We start from the raw sequence: 15,414 nt of genomic DNA, 5'->3' as shown, positions 1-15,414 counted from the left end.
TGAGGGTTGCGATCCGTTGCAGGACACGAAAAAAGACAAAAAAAAAAAAAAAACTGCAGTAAAATTCTAATATTTGAAAAAGAGAACCTTTAAAATTGTGATCACTAAAAATGAAAGTGTCCTTTATTAATAACAATAGCTCACATTTACTGGGTGCTTACTATGTGCCAGGCACTAATAAGCACTTCACATTTTATTATTTCAGTTAACTCTTAAACACCAACTCTGTGAGATAGGCAATATTTTCATATTCATCTTCAAAATCAGGAAAAGAAAGCTAAAAGAGGTAACCTATAACCTGCCTAAAGTCAAGCAGCTCATAATTGGTAGAGCTGAGATTTATATCCAGGCATAACCTTAAAGGCCCACTTAAGAATTATGTTGTAAATGACTGGCCAATTAGCTCACCTAGTTAGATCGTGGTGTTATAACACCATGGTCAAGGGTTCAGATCCCCATACCAGCCAGCCACACACACACACACACACACAAAAAATTATTATGGTGTAAAGACACATTTGGTTAGATCACTCAGTATCCATAAATCAGCCTATGAAAAATCTTACCTTCACATTTTTATCTTTTATAGTTTCATCCAGTCTAGTTGCTATCGCAATTGCTTTCTCTTGCTTTGATTTGTCCAGAAAATACATCATTTTAGCACCTGAAATACCAAGGCATTTCAAAATGAGTAAAATCCTGTCTTACATTTTATCTTATTTATATTGATGAGTGACTTAAAATATGGTTTCAAGTGTGTAATCAGTGGCGGACTGGAGCTGGCTCCCGCCAACCCTTGGGTGCCAACTAGGACATCTCTTCCCAAATTCCTATTCAGTAGCATCCCACTGATAGCTTGGGGTGACAGTGGGAGTACTTATAACATGACAAAACACTACAGATCAGGACTTTTTCCTTCACAAAGAGAAGATTATTAAACATATACCAGAACAACACTGATTTAACAACTTCCTCCTCTTAGAAATGATATAATTCAAAATGTAAATATGGGCTGCCCTGTGGAATCAATCAGCATTTCAGCCAAAAATATAAGAAAATACATAAAGCAATAAAAATATAAGAAAAAGTAAATCACTCATAGCCACAACATCCAAAAACAACATTAAAGCTTTTACCATGCATATTTTTACATCGCTGAGATTATACTGTATGTTCAATTCTGCGTACCTATTATAAAAGTAATTACCTCTGTTAACAAAACCTTTGAATAAAGATAGCTTTAAGTGAATAACTCATATACCATCCTATGAATCTACCACTGTTTCCCCTATTATTAGACATACATTAAATTTGTTCCCATTCTTCTAATGTGAAAGATCAAAATGGTACGGTGTACATTTCTTTTTCTCTGATAATTAGTGAGGTTACACACTTTTTCAAATGTTTGTTTACTTACCACCACATTCTAAATTTTTTCCCTAAACATATTAACCCTGGGAACTAAATACAAACCTGAAAGCAGATGCTGAAGAGAGACACCATTATGTTTGAGAAAGTCCTCATTAAAACTTTCCAAATCCTTGTTGACAAATATTTTCTGCATTTCTTTAGATAGAACTCTGCTCACAATGTCTGGAAGATTACTATGATTAGACACTATAAAAACAAAAACATTTGGATTTTTTGTTGTTAATCTGTCCTTTGGAAAAAAAATCAATTGGAAAACCTTTACATTTATTATTAAAGCTTGATATAGTTTACATAATAAAAATATTACTGCTACTTTGCAATATAAATATATTCTAGCGTAAAAATGCACTAATTTCTAGCACCTCTTGGCCAACAGGTTTAATTTACAGATACATCTTCATTTAAATACTATTAACATTACCTTTTTGTTTTTATTTTACATTGCTGCAAATCTCTTCAATGTCAACCTTAAAGAAAAACAGTTCATATTTGCTTCTCATATTAGCTTCATATAAAAATTACCTTTTTTATGCTTACCAGATTTAGAAAATTTAATTAAACATTCATGTAACCGTGGGTTATTACCATTGATGGCAAAAGCTCGTTTGACAGACTGCAGCATTAACAGAAACTTTCCTGTGGTAGAAAAATAAATAAATAAATAACAGCATCAATAGTTATGTATATTTTCACTTTCTTTAGCTTCACTTAAATTCAATAACAAAATGTTACCTTTTTTATAACCTTTGTAAGCAAAATTCAAAGCTGACTTTGGTTATCAAAGACAACTTTTGCTTTTCAAAGAAAAGCTTAAAAAATCATGAAGAATTGGTTCAGTTAAACAATTTGTATGATTGTTCAAATTATTCTTAAACTGGGGCCGGCCTGGTGGCGCACTGGAGAGTGCGCCGCTTGGGAGCGCGGAGGCGCTCCCGCCAAGGGTTCGGATCCCATGTGGAGACCGGTTCCCGCTCACTGGTTGAGCGCGGTGCGGGTACAACACCGAGGGTTGCGATCCCGTTGCCAGTCCCCGGTACGGGCACGATACCGAGGGTTGCGATCCCGTTACCAGTCAGTANCGCGGTGCGGGCACAACACCGAGGGTTGCGATCCCGTTGCCAGTCCCCGGTATGGGCACGATACCAAGGGTTGCGATCCCGTTACCAGTCAGTAAAAAAAGACAAAAAAGGAAAAAAAAAATTATTCTTAAACTGGATTGGATCATAATATTCTAATTTATTATCTAGCAAAGTTTTAAGTAGCAAAGGAAAAGAGATTAAGAGCTTTTGCAGAAGGCTGAAATGTAAATCTAAGAAACAAAAATAGATCTAATTGACAGAGATTACACTGAATATAGTCACCAATATAAATAAGGATTAAAAACTGAACTCAAACTATTTATTTACCTTTTCTAAAATATATTTCAAATGCTAATAGATGAGTGTCAATGTTATCAGCAACAAGGTTCTTAAGAGGTATAAGGAACTTGATGGCTTCTTCTAATGGATTTTCTACCTATTTTGAAACAGAAAGGAAAATTCTTACATTTAAAAACAGCTACACAAGTCAAATTTCCCCTAAAATTTATATTAACACATATCAAATTTAGACAGTTTTCTTTATTAATATAACCAAACAAGCAAGAAAACATTGAGAACTATCATCTGTAAATAAATTCAAAGTACACAGTCAATAATTTTCAAAATAGAAATAACTATTATTTTTCTGATTATAAAATCAAGATAACTTTATAAAAATCCCCCAAAATACGTAAAGCTATTCCACAGACTTAAGGAGATGGTACACCAAGTACTGACAGTCCCTTATATACCACAAACATCTAAAGTAAGGGGACAAATATAATAGCATCACATAATTGGAAAAAAAGTAAAGACACACTTAAAGTACTTATACTAGATTTACAGTGAATAAACCAGAAAGCTAAATATTTCCCTAAATCTGGTTCCAAAATATTAACTCTTACAGAAAATCCTGGAGACGAAATGCTATCTCTCTTTGTAGCCAAAACATATCTAGTAAGACATAAAATGATTCCATATTTAATAGACAACTGTATTGCTGCTGTAACAAACTACCAAAAATTTAGTGGCTTAAAACAACACAAACTTATTATCTTGCACTTCAGTAGGTTAAAATTCCAAAATGAGTCTGCCGTGCACAGGGCTAAATAAAACCAAGATATCAGCAGGACTGCATTCCTTTTGGAGGCTCTAGGAGAGAATGTTTCAATGCCTTTTCCAGCTTCCAGCATTCCTTGGTTTGTAGCCCCCTCTTTCCATCTTTAAGCCAGCAAAAGCAGATTGCATCCTTCTCACATTGCATTATCTGACTAATTCTGACTTCCTCCTTCACTTTTAAGACACCTTCAATAATACTGGGCCACATGGATAATCCAGGCTAATCTCCCTATCTTGAGGTCAACTAATTACAAACCTTAACTTCCATCTGCCATCTTAATTCCCCTCTGCCATGTAAGGTCACCTATTCAACAGGTTCTGGGGATTAGAACACAGAAATCTTTTGAGGGCCATTACTCTACCACAACTACAGTTCTCTGTATAATTTGCTTTAGCAAAACTTGCATATTGTTACTCAAAGATAACTGATGGCCATCATAATGACCTTGAAATACTGCATACTGCAAATGGTTTCTAATTCATAGATTTAAATAAATCATGTTTATGGCCAGAATAGAATCAAACAGGACAAATTTTACCAAATAACAAGGACAATAAATTCATCTCACCTTTTCTAATTTTTCAGGTATAAGTTCTTCCTTAAGACCACTGGCTTCTTCTTTTTCTTCATCTCTTTTTTTCTTTTGATTTTTTTTGTTGACGTTCCCTTTCCGCATGCTTGCTTTCTTCTTCCTTAAGACCACTGGCTTCTTCTTTTTCTTCATCTCTTTTTTTCTTTTGATTTTTTTGTTGACGTTCCCTTTCCGCATGCTTGCTTTCTTCTAATTTAGCCTTTTTCTGAGCTCTTCTCTGCTTGCTAAGCATTTTCTTCAATTCTTTGGCTGACATGCTTTCTATACACATTCAAATAATAAAAATCCTACTGAGTCTGTATTTTTCCTCATATTCTTAAGTATAGTATACACTTAAGTATATACTTTTTTTTTAAGTTTTTTTTTTTTTGAGTCTGTATTTTTCCTCATATTCTTAAGTATAGTATACACTTAAGTATATACTTTTTTTTTTAAAGTTTTTTTTTTTTTTCCTTTTTTTCTTTTTGGTGGCTGGCCAGTAGAGGGATCCAAATCCTTGACCTTGGTGTTATAACACTGTGCTCTCACCAGCTGAGCTAACAGGCCAGCCTTATACTTCTTAAGTATAGTATGGCTTTAGGGGTGGGGCAGAGCAACTATACAAAAGTTTTTAGAAAGTGTATTCCCAGTGACTAGCATAAAACCTGGCACACAAAGGTAACCAGTAACTGTTGGATTAACTAAAATTAACCAATCGTAGCCCAGTTCTGCATCCTATACAATACATGACTTTAGGCAAATCACTTCTTCATTCTCAGTCTCAAGTCCCAAACTGACGGGGTGATATCACCAACTACCCTCTTAGAATATTTCAAGGATAAGTGAGATAATGCATTTTAAACACACCTGTGATCCCTAAACACTACATAAGTATTAGAAATGAAAGCTTAGAAATTTGCCTTCATGATGCTCTCTCTCAAATATATCTCTCAAATATTTCTAGATATTAACATTCTAGTTAATAAAAAGCTGTACAAATAGTCTCACTGGCATTCTTTTTAATAGAGAAGGTACCAGAAGTTTTAAGAGGACATATTTTTACCTTAGGGACTCAAAGCTATATTCAGTTACAATTAAAAAGAAAAAGAAAAGGAAACCAGCCCAAAGACACTTGTATTCTTCCTTGAACTGGCCCTTCTGAAGATAAAAACAAGAAAGATTGCAAGTCATTCCATTAGGGTCATTTAGAAGCACCAGCTACGGAACATCAGTCCACTGACTTTTTTTGTCTCTTCCCCCTCTGACTTTTTTTTTTCTTCCCCTGGTATATCAGTTATTTAATGTTTTCTTCCCATCCATTTGACAATATACTTTTCTATGTATTGTTTATTAATGATATCTGAAACTTAGTGTTCTTCTCAAACCTTTTAAAGCAAGTTCCTTTTAATTTACCTGAATTTATTTCTTGTTGTTTGCTTTCATTGATTAAGGGATTATCATATAATTTCAAGTATATTTCAATCGCTGATCTAGCAGCCTTGAAATAAAAGGCATGTCTTCTGAGTATATCTTCTAATCTCAAAAGGTCAACATAGGCACGAAGGGTCATCTTTCTCATGCAGTATGTGTGGAAGTCAAATTGATTATCGGTTATCTCAAAAAAATGCTTAAAAACAAAACCACAAAATTATCCCTTAAATTTATGTCAGTAATGTCTACCTTTTAAAATAAAATCCTAAAAAGCCCCAAAACAATTTAAACTCATAATTTCACTTTGTTGCCCTTGCCCGTGTTTAACACTGCAAAGGATATTAAGTTTTTGCATTCAACTTGAAGTTCCTCTTCCTCCAATCCATCTCCATTCCCTATAAATCATATCTTGTGATGATACTGAACTTCTAGGTGATAAGCCAAATAATCGGGCTGAAGACTAAATATATGTAAGTTCACACTAAATGTTTACCAGTCAGAAGACTGCTCTACTCAACTCTGAGCTCTTCAAGAACAAGGCTTATCATTTCTATCCCACTGCCTGCACACAGCAGACAAACACTAAGCACAGCATTTACCATCTCAAGAGATAAGCTGCTCCATCAGGCATGTGACCTTAAGTAAGTCTTCTAATTTTCTAGAGCATTAATTGTTTGATCAAAGTTGGGAATAAATCTACACAGCCAATTTCTTAAGGTTGTTAAAGGATTAAATAAGAGCATATTTTAAAGTTCATTCTAAACAGTCACTGCTATACAAATGCCAAACATTATGGTTTTCTCTTACTCAACAAGCTCCTATTAACCTACCTATATTCCATTTTAGGAGAAGTTCTTAATCTGGCATTATGTATAAATAAGCATAATAACTTCTTCCTACGTAGAGAGCTCAAAGCTTTCATGCAATTTTCAAAGGGTCCATGGCCCCCAAAAGGTTAAGAACTAGTCCCTTACATGCAAAGGAGAACCCTAACCCTCTACCCTCCACCAAACAATTTTATTATTTTATTCTTTTATTTTCTTCCATACATGCATTTCTTTCACTTCTTTCTTTTCCCCTACTTTAGCTTCCCAAAAATCATATAGGAAAATTAATGATTCAATACACCAATATAGATCAAACTTTTTTTTACTACTTCACGTTCTCTCTAGGGGATTTGATAATTTTAGTCTTCTTGGTAATTAGGAACACAGTACACAGAATTACATTAAGTACCTAAGACTTTAAGAGAAGAATCCTAAGAATAAAAGTACACAGTATGATTGGCAAGGAACATTTCACATTTATACTTATTAATAAAAAATCATGCTTTAATGTTATATTTAAAAACTACATTCTTCCTGCCAATATGACAAATTAACTCACAAATAATAACAAGCTTGTTTTTCAAAAAAATCGAAGGATTACATAAAGTTGTTAGTGGTTTTCCTTTATGTAAAATCAAATTATATCTAGCACCATAAGAATATCTTAAAGTTCAATACAATTGACTGAGGAAAAATAGCTGTGCTGTCATGGAACATATAATGAAATGAAAACATCTAAGAGATTATAGGACTTTTTTAGGCTGAGAAATGTATAAAAAGGCACATGACAAGCTTTAAGAGATATTCTTAGCAGCATTAGTAGACATAGATTTTAAGTCAAGTCTTGGAGGGAGCGGTTTGGAACCACAAACATTTAAGCCACCTCTTTATCAGTAACAGCCCATAGGCTGCCTCTCTCCAGTTAATGTCTTCCATAAATAGGGTGACCAACTTATCCCAGTTTGCCAGAGGCTTTCCCAGTTTTTCCACGGAAAGCATTGTGTCTTGGGTACTGCGCCGCCAGGCAAAGCTGGGTGGTTAATCACTCTATATTAAGCTAATGGTGGTAGAGAGAATATGGCTAGATTAAATTAGAAAAAGTAGGACACTGCAGCTATGGCTTATAAATATTCTTGCTTTTGGAAGAAACAATGTATTGCAGAATAGTACATAGGAACAATTAAATAACCTTCGGTTGATCTTGTTTTACTTTTTAAGTTTCAGTTTTGTAATAATTATAATACAAAGTTGCAACGGTAGTAGGCAGAGGTCCTGTATACCCTTCCCTCAGTTTCCCCCAAAGGTTACAGCCTATAAAACTGCAGTAAAATTTCAATACCAAAGTGACATCAATACAATGTGTTTACAGTTCTATGTGATTTTATTATGTGCAGATTCACATTACCACTCCCACAATCAAGATAAAAAAACTAATTTCATGGGCCGGCCCGGTGGCGCACTGGAGAGTGCACCGCTTGGGAGCGTGGCGGCGCTCCCGCCGAGGGTTCGGATCCCATATGGAGACTGGTTTCCGCTCACTGGCTGAGCGCAGTGCGAGCGCAACACCGAGGGTTGCGATCCCGTTGCCGGTCAGTAAAAAAGACAAAAAAGAAAAAAAGAAAAAAAAAAACTAATTTCATCACCACAAAGCTCTGTCTTGTACTATCTTGGATTGATATTTTAGTCTCCAAATTTATAAAACATAAATACACCAGATAACACAAACAGATAAAGTTAGTTTCCCTGCACTTTTTAGGTAAGTAAAAAGGTCACTTACCAGCTCACTACAGAAAACTAAGTATCCAAATCTTAATATACACCTGACGTCTTTAGTTCTTTCCCCCTCACCTTAAGACACTAGTCCTCTCTCTCTCTCTCTCTCTTTTTCTGGCTGGCCAATATGGGGATCTGAACCCATGACCTCAGGGTTATAGGCTATATTCTAACCAATTTTTTTTTTTTTTTTTTTTTGGTGGTGCTAGTGGTGGTGGGGAGAGTGGGTAATGCTGGCAGGAACTGCTTAAGCTGTCAAAATTAGGTTTAAATAAAAATAAGACAAGTGAGCAACTTATTAAGAAAAGCCATTCACAGCTTTAGAGTATGACGTCCCTATTAGGCCCTCTCTTCTGGCCCAGATTCTCCTGCCCATTACTTCTCAGAGTTCCTGAGACTAATAAGAGCTTATATATATAAAGGCAACAAAAATCTCTCAACTTAAATAATAAATAGATCAACTAGGGAGTAAGCAACTTGAGATCCTTTATAGAGAATCTGTCACTATAAAGCACGTGTCAATTGATAAAGATTAAGATGCAAGAGAAGATAAAGCTATGGACTTCCTATGATTATGATCTATCAGAAATCCTAGATCTTATCAAAGACTTAGAAATATATATAGTTGCCCTGTTTCAAATATAAATCAACACAATGAAGTAATGAGAAACCAATCACGTGAAGTCTAATAGTCCTCCCCCAAAAAAGGGAAAAGAAAGAAAACTCAATTCTTAAAGATAAAGTAGTTTTAAATGTTATTCTGAACACAAGTTTATATCCAACATTTTGAAGAAAGTTGCTCTGTTTGTTTTAAGAAAACTCAAGTTTCAAACATCAGATTGGGTTGGACTATATAACTTTTATATATAATCCTAAAATCCTATAGGAGGGGCAAGATGAAGACAAAAACGTACTAATACTAACTGCTCACAACAATATGTATCCTGCCTGAAACTACTCAATGAAAGAATTCTTGAATAAATTCTTTTTTTTTTTTTTTTTTTTTAAAGATGACCGGTAAGGGGATCTTAACCCTTGGCTTGGTGTTGTCAGCACCACGCTCACCCAATGAGCAAACCGGCCATCCCTATATAGGACCCGAACCCGTGGCCTTGGTGTTATCAGCACCGCACTCTACCGAGTGAGCCACAGGCCGGCCCTTGAATAAATTCTTGAATGTAAAATAAAGATTTAGCTCCTATTTGAACTTATTCTTAATTCACTAACCTCCTACTTAGAAGTTAAACTGAAAAGTTTCATTTTTGAAAGGTCTTCATTTCCTTATTAAAACTTTTAAAACCCAGGCATAAAGTTACTCATGCAGATACCTACTATAACAAATCTCTGAATTTCGTAATTACTCCTAAATCGTTCCAATGATATTACTAAAACTTTTATATTAATTTTATTAGAAATTAATTTAAGAAACATCAGTCAGTCAACATTTAGTCATCCTATTTGTGCTAAACAGTCACATTTCTACATAAAACCACATATACAGAATATACATATCAACCATAAAAGAGTTAAAGCTCATTTACTTTTAGTATGGATATATTCATTATAAAAATAGCTTACAGGTGGTGTAAGAGTAAACTTTCTTATTTATCTGTTTCATTCTATTCTTTTTGTTTCGGTTTGGTTTGGTTTGGTTTTTGGTGACTGGCAGGTATGAGAATCTGAACCCATAACCTTAATCTTACAAGGCTGCGCTCTAACCAACTGAGCTAACTGGCCAGTCCTACTTCTTTCTATCCTCAAACACCAACAGCAAACCCTAAAGACAGTTAAAGTTTCTAGCAATAATAATTATGTAACATGATCAGAGGGTGATAATTTCTGCCATGTTTTAATTTCTGATAACCAATGATTTCCTGTAATTTTTTTCTTCAAAAATGCTTTCTATCAATGAAATCACTTCTTGAACTACAAGTAGTTTATTTGGCATTACAGAATTTTACGTCATGCTACTTAGCCAAAATCACTAAAAATTTAAGGGAAAGCATAATCTAAATGAAACTTAGTAGTAGAAGATCTACTTGTCATAGTCTAACAATTCTCAAAAAATATTAAAAATAAAGCAATACAGTCATTAATGTTAGGAGGAATGGGACTTAAGTTCAAGAAGTTCACGACTGTAATGATCCTAAGGATATTCAAATTTTACATGCACAGAAAATTTGTTGAGTTTCTAGTTATGGTTTTACTGGAATTACTAATCCATAAGTGCCTACCAGCCTCTTCATTCAGTAAACAATCTGCCTCTCACTGAGAATGTCCTGATTAATAAAAATGTATCTTTCCTTAATGGCAAGCAGAATGCTTTTAAAGTGAAACAAGCTAGTGATCTACAAGCTTTATTATAGAAATAAGAACCTGATTTAAACTAGAATGCTTGGATATTTCACATATCATCCACGAGCTTTATATTTTTCAAGGAGAAGATGAGAAGGATTTTCCCCAGAGATATAGCCATCAAGCCCAGGTTTAAAAGAGTCCAAAAAAAAAAAAAAAAAGATAAATAAAATAAAAACAAAGCAAAAATTAAGTTATTTCTAAAAAGGCTTGGGTATAATCCTAGTTCCAGTTCCCATCAAAAGCCACCCCCTAAGATTTTGCCTTCAACCTCAGAAGTTTCACATGGGAAAAAGGCCAAAGTGACTGCCATGGTGCAGACATCAGGCTCACCTGACTACGATGCCTGTGGTTTTATACTGCGTCAGCATGGGAACAGTGGTGCCGATTGCCCCACAACTGAGGGCTGCCGAGGACTGCCTCAGGGGTGCCTTTGTGGCTCTTTTCCTCCTGTGGTCCATGTGGAAGGAGAGTGCTTCAGAGATGACAAAGAACAGGAAAACAAAAATTCACACAAAGGAAAAGAAAAGTCCCCTCACTATGGCACATCACACACACAATCCTAAAGGCAAGTAATAAAATGAGCCTGCGAAATGGCCATAGGTTTCTGTACAGAGTACTGAATGTGACAGCAAATATCCTGGGAAGACAGACTGGAGAGAGGCTGACTGCAGACCAGATCCTGACGTTTTAAAGGGAAAAGAGGTTGCCACCAGCTGTGTGTCCTCCTAGGCTACTGATGAAATCAAATAATGGCCTGATTAGGGAACAGAAATTTTGAATTTATGTTAATAATAGCAACAGTGGTTTACTAAATTAATCTTCATCCTTCCTTCAGACAAAAATATTTAAACATATCAAAAGCATACCCATTTGAGGATCAAAAAATCATTTGTTTACAACTTCTGAATGTTTGGAAGGTTAAAGATCGAGAATTTTTTTCACAGTGAAGCTCCCGAAGTAGTTACAAGAGGCAGATGATCCAGTGTAGAAATCCACCTGCTTTTCTTGTCACCTTACAGGAGAAACTGAAGTCAAAATTCTAACAACTTACCCTTTCTACTTCGTGGCATTTTTTCAAGGCATCCCCATATTTCCCCAGACGTTGATAAGCTGAAATGCATTCTGTCTGAAACCACATACACTGCATTTCATTTAAGTTTTCCATGGCAGATGTTCCTTCCTGAAATGGAAGCATTCATAACTACAGGAGCAAACAATAAAACAGATCCTAAAAATCTCATTTTCCTTTTTACAACTATGGCCACAAGTATAATGATGATGATAAATAGCAATCAGCAAATATATCAATGTGCTTCCAAAAGACTCCTACTGGTAATTTAATACATGTCTTATTTATCCAGCTCTCTCCAGGAACGCAACACTCCACACCGAAAAGACTCCAGATTACTAAAGCTTAGTTTTTAAATGCCGAATATGCAACACTCTACACAGAAAAGACTCCAAATTACTAAAGCTTAGCTTTTAAACACCGAAGCTTTTATTTAAACTATTCAAGTCAGAAATCCTATGAAGCACTGCCTATCTCTTGCCTCTCAAGCAAAAGCTTCTTAGCCTTTCCTTTCTCACTCAGAGTCACTATTATGTACATGCAATGCTGTCGAGTCTGTTAGTAATAGTTCCAAGGCTGTTTTGCCGTTTCCCAGTCTCTTTCCTCCAAGTTAGGCTATCTGTTGACACTTCCTTTGTGGCCATGTGTCTGCCTCTAACAACATCTCCTGTTTCATGGCAACTCTTCTACTTTGCTATTTCCTCTTTGCAGTGGTCTGACAAAACCAAATAACTGAATTTGTTAAGAATGTTTTATTATTCAGCCTGAAAGAAAATTCTGAGAGGAGTCTAAGACATGAAGTACCTAGTTTCAGTGCAGGGGCACTGAAGTTCTGTCACAATTTAGAGGAAATTTATTTTAAATATATTTTGTATGATCCCAGGAAAGATGGCAAAGGTACATTTATATAAATAATTTCTGTCTTTAGTTCTTACCCCATTTTGTGTTATCAGTTCAATTTCCAGGATTCATTAAAAGCCTAAAAGCTGGTTATCTCTGGGTGAAGAAAATTAAGGATGTACTTTATTTCTTCCTTATAGTTGTGTATATTTTCTACTTTTTTGATGACTACATATTTTTATAATAAGAAATCTACTTTATTTTTCATTTCAAAAAGTTTACCAGCTAAACTATCCAACATGCATTAGCAACGCTACAAACAAAAATTCTAAATTGTGAAAAATCTCGAAGAAGGAAATATGAGTACTTCACTCATTTATTAGCAAGCAGATATAAATGGGTTATTCAAGGTCACTAGCAATTTTTTTCCCTGGCTCACTATGCTATTCACCACACATTATGGATTTGCCCAGCCACTGACCAGTATGGACAAACTGAACAAGGCTCTGCATACAGCACAGCAATTTGTCAAAAGCAGGTGACCACAGGCAATTACAACAAGCAGTCTGAGCCACAGATTTTGGTGACTACTCACCTTAAACAACCAACTCCTTTCACCTTCTCATTCTCCTGTGCCTTTGAAGACATATTCTAGTTGTCTGTGGTTTTTCTCTGGTATCACAGCACACAGCACTCAGGATCGCGCTGTTTCCCGACACTGGTGCTCCAGTCGCGCCGCCATTTTCCACCCTTGATGTGGTTGTTTTAAAAATCACTGGACTTATTTATTTCACTTAAGAAGTTTTGTATACTTTTTAATTGTATCTAGTTCTTTAATCTCTACCTTGGCCTTCCAGGTGGTACATTCCTCTAAAAACAGAATTGCTTTTATGTCTATTCCTGCACTCTCTTCTAATCTTCAAACTTGTGACACAGTGGAAAGGGCACTGAAGAGGTTGAACCCTACCATCCCAACAGAAATGCACATACAGACACACACACAACCCCAGTAAGAAACCATACTTAAGATATAGACTAAGTGGGATTTTAAAAAAATAACAAAAATGAATTCTTATGAACTTCTGTAGTAAACTTCACAAATCATCATAGAACTTAAATCTAATTTGACTAATTCAGACAATGACATGCTCATGTATGCCTTTTCCTACCCTTGTGAATTTGGAGCACATTTCCTCTGCTTCTTTTATCATATTTGCTCGAAGCATATATTTTGCACATTTGGAATTGATGAATCTATCAGCTGTGTCCAAAGACTGTGCTTCATCCATCCACTTTGCAGCTTCCCTGAGATTACCTATATGCTGTAAGAGATGAAAGCATTAAAGAAATCACAGTTCATGATCAAGAGACTATGCGTGCAGTATAAATGAAAAAACATATAAAGATAAAATAGAAATTTGGCATCATTTCTGTCAAATTTATCCGGAAACCTGGATAATAACAATTCACATTTAGTGATAAGCTGAATCAAATGACTAACATTGATTACACAATAACATAAAACTCCTTAGGATTATTAGAGTATTAGAAAAAGATCATCAGGTGCTCTAGAAGTTATTTCTACTTAGGAAGAACTCCAAGGGTTCTTAAAGTGGCTGAATTCTTCAACTATTCAACCAACATGATTAAGAGTTTACCTTGTAAATTTTTGCTTTCATATAGTATAATTCTATTAGCGTTGGAGTGCTAGCAATCGTAGCATTAATATAATCCAAAGCCAAAGAATATTGCCCAAGTTTATCAAAGTGCTGTGCCAGGAAATACTGAACCCAGAGTAGTGTTGTCGGGGGTTCCTTCCCTCCATTCTCTGCAATCAAACAAACATGAAATTATTATAAGGAAAAAGGCAAAATAAAGCAAATCACATACTTTCTCTCTCCTAATTCATAATGAGATATTTTTAATGATTATTACAATAATAACAAGCAATAAAAACCCAGCAAAAATGACCAATTTTATGACATAAAGTTCAAAAAGTGGCATCCAAGAAGAGAAATGAGATTTCTAGTTTTATAGGCTTCAAACCCCAACCTCACGCCAAAGAAACAGTGCTGGGGAAAGGACATAAATCAGTCTAATTCTGTGAACTCACAGTCTAAAAGCAGAAGGCAGCAAGCCCAGGAAAAGTCAAAGAATACAAATTGGAGAAGAGAGTCCCTAAATACCCACTGCAAGATTTTAGCCAAACTGCCAGGGCTTAGTATTTTCTAGATCTCAACATTAAAACAGGGAAACCCAAAGTTGAAGTGTATGACCCACCAGAAGAGGATACCCCCCTGACAAAGTAGAAATAACCCTGCCATGTGACAAAAATCTAAAGAGGAACACAGCCCAAAGCCCAAGTCCTCTAACAAAAGCAGTCACATACATACAAGCAGCTGAGCTCTATCCTCTTCCCCATCCTGTACCCTCAAGCTACAGAGTAGATAAAGAAATAGCAAGCTTTCAAAATGGATTTCAGGGCCGGCCCGGTGGCGCACTGGATAAGTGCGCCGCTTGGGAAGCACGGCGGCGCTCCCACCTGAGGGTTCGGATCCCACATACAGACCAGACTGGTTCCCGCTCACTGGCTGAGTGAGGCGCGGGAGCAACACCGAGGGTTGCGATCCCACTGCCAGTTCCCGGTCCGGTCCGGGGGCAACACTGAGGGTTGCGATCCGTTGCCGGACATGGAAAAAGACAAAAGACAAAAAAAAAAAAAAAAAGGATTTCAGAAGAGAAAACAACAAAGGTCCAGGGTTCGAGTCCTATACTGGCCAGCTGCCCCCCTCCAAAAAAGGGGGGGGGGACATACAGGTATAAAATGAGGTGGAAAGAGTGAATTTATTCATGCTATATCAGAACAAACTGAAGGTCTCCTAGTGTAGCTGACCAAATGACATGACAATAATGCA

General features: G+C 35.8%; 1 protein-coding gene across 1 annotated transcript in view; it reads right to left on the bottom strand.

Annotated features, from left to right (window-relative positions):
* NAA16 (N(alpha)-acetyltransferase 16, NatA auxiliary subunit) overlaps positions 1-15,414 on the bottom strand; it is an 18,222-nt gene that overhangs the window by 2,110 nt on the left and 698 nt on the right. The window contains 10 exon segments of the mRNA XM_008587887.1: positions 532-664; positions 1,474-1,617; positions 1,969-2,067; positions 2,838-2,946; positions 4,199-4,236; positions 4,331-4,483; positions 5,615-5,828; positions 11,642-11,770; positions 13,669-13,821; positions 14,158-14,327. Coding sequence (XP_008586109.1) covers positions 532-664; positions 1,474-1,617; positions 1,969-2,067; positions 2,838-2,946; positions 4,199-4,236; positions 4,331-4,483; positions 5,615-5,828; positions 11,642-11,770; positions 13,669-13,821; positions 14,158-14,327 — 1,342 coding nt within the window.

Source organism: Galeopterus variegatus, unplaced genomic scaffold, assembly GCF_000696425.1.
Source record: "Galeopterus variegatus unplaced genomic scaffold, G_variegatus-3.0.2 Scaffold4578, whole genome shotgun sequence".
Lineage (NCBI taxonomy): Eukaryota > Metazoa > Chordata > Mammalia > Dermoptera > Cynocephalidae > Galeopterus > Galeopterus variegatus.
The sequence above is the reverse complement of the archived record's forward strand: the minus strand, read 5'-3'. Positions and strand labels throughout refer to the sequence as shown.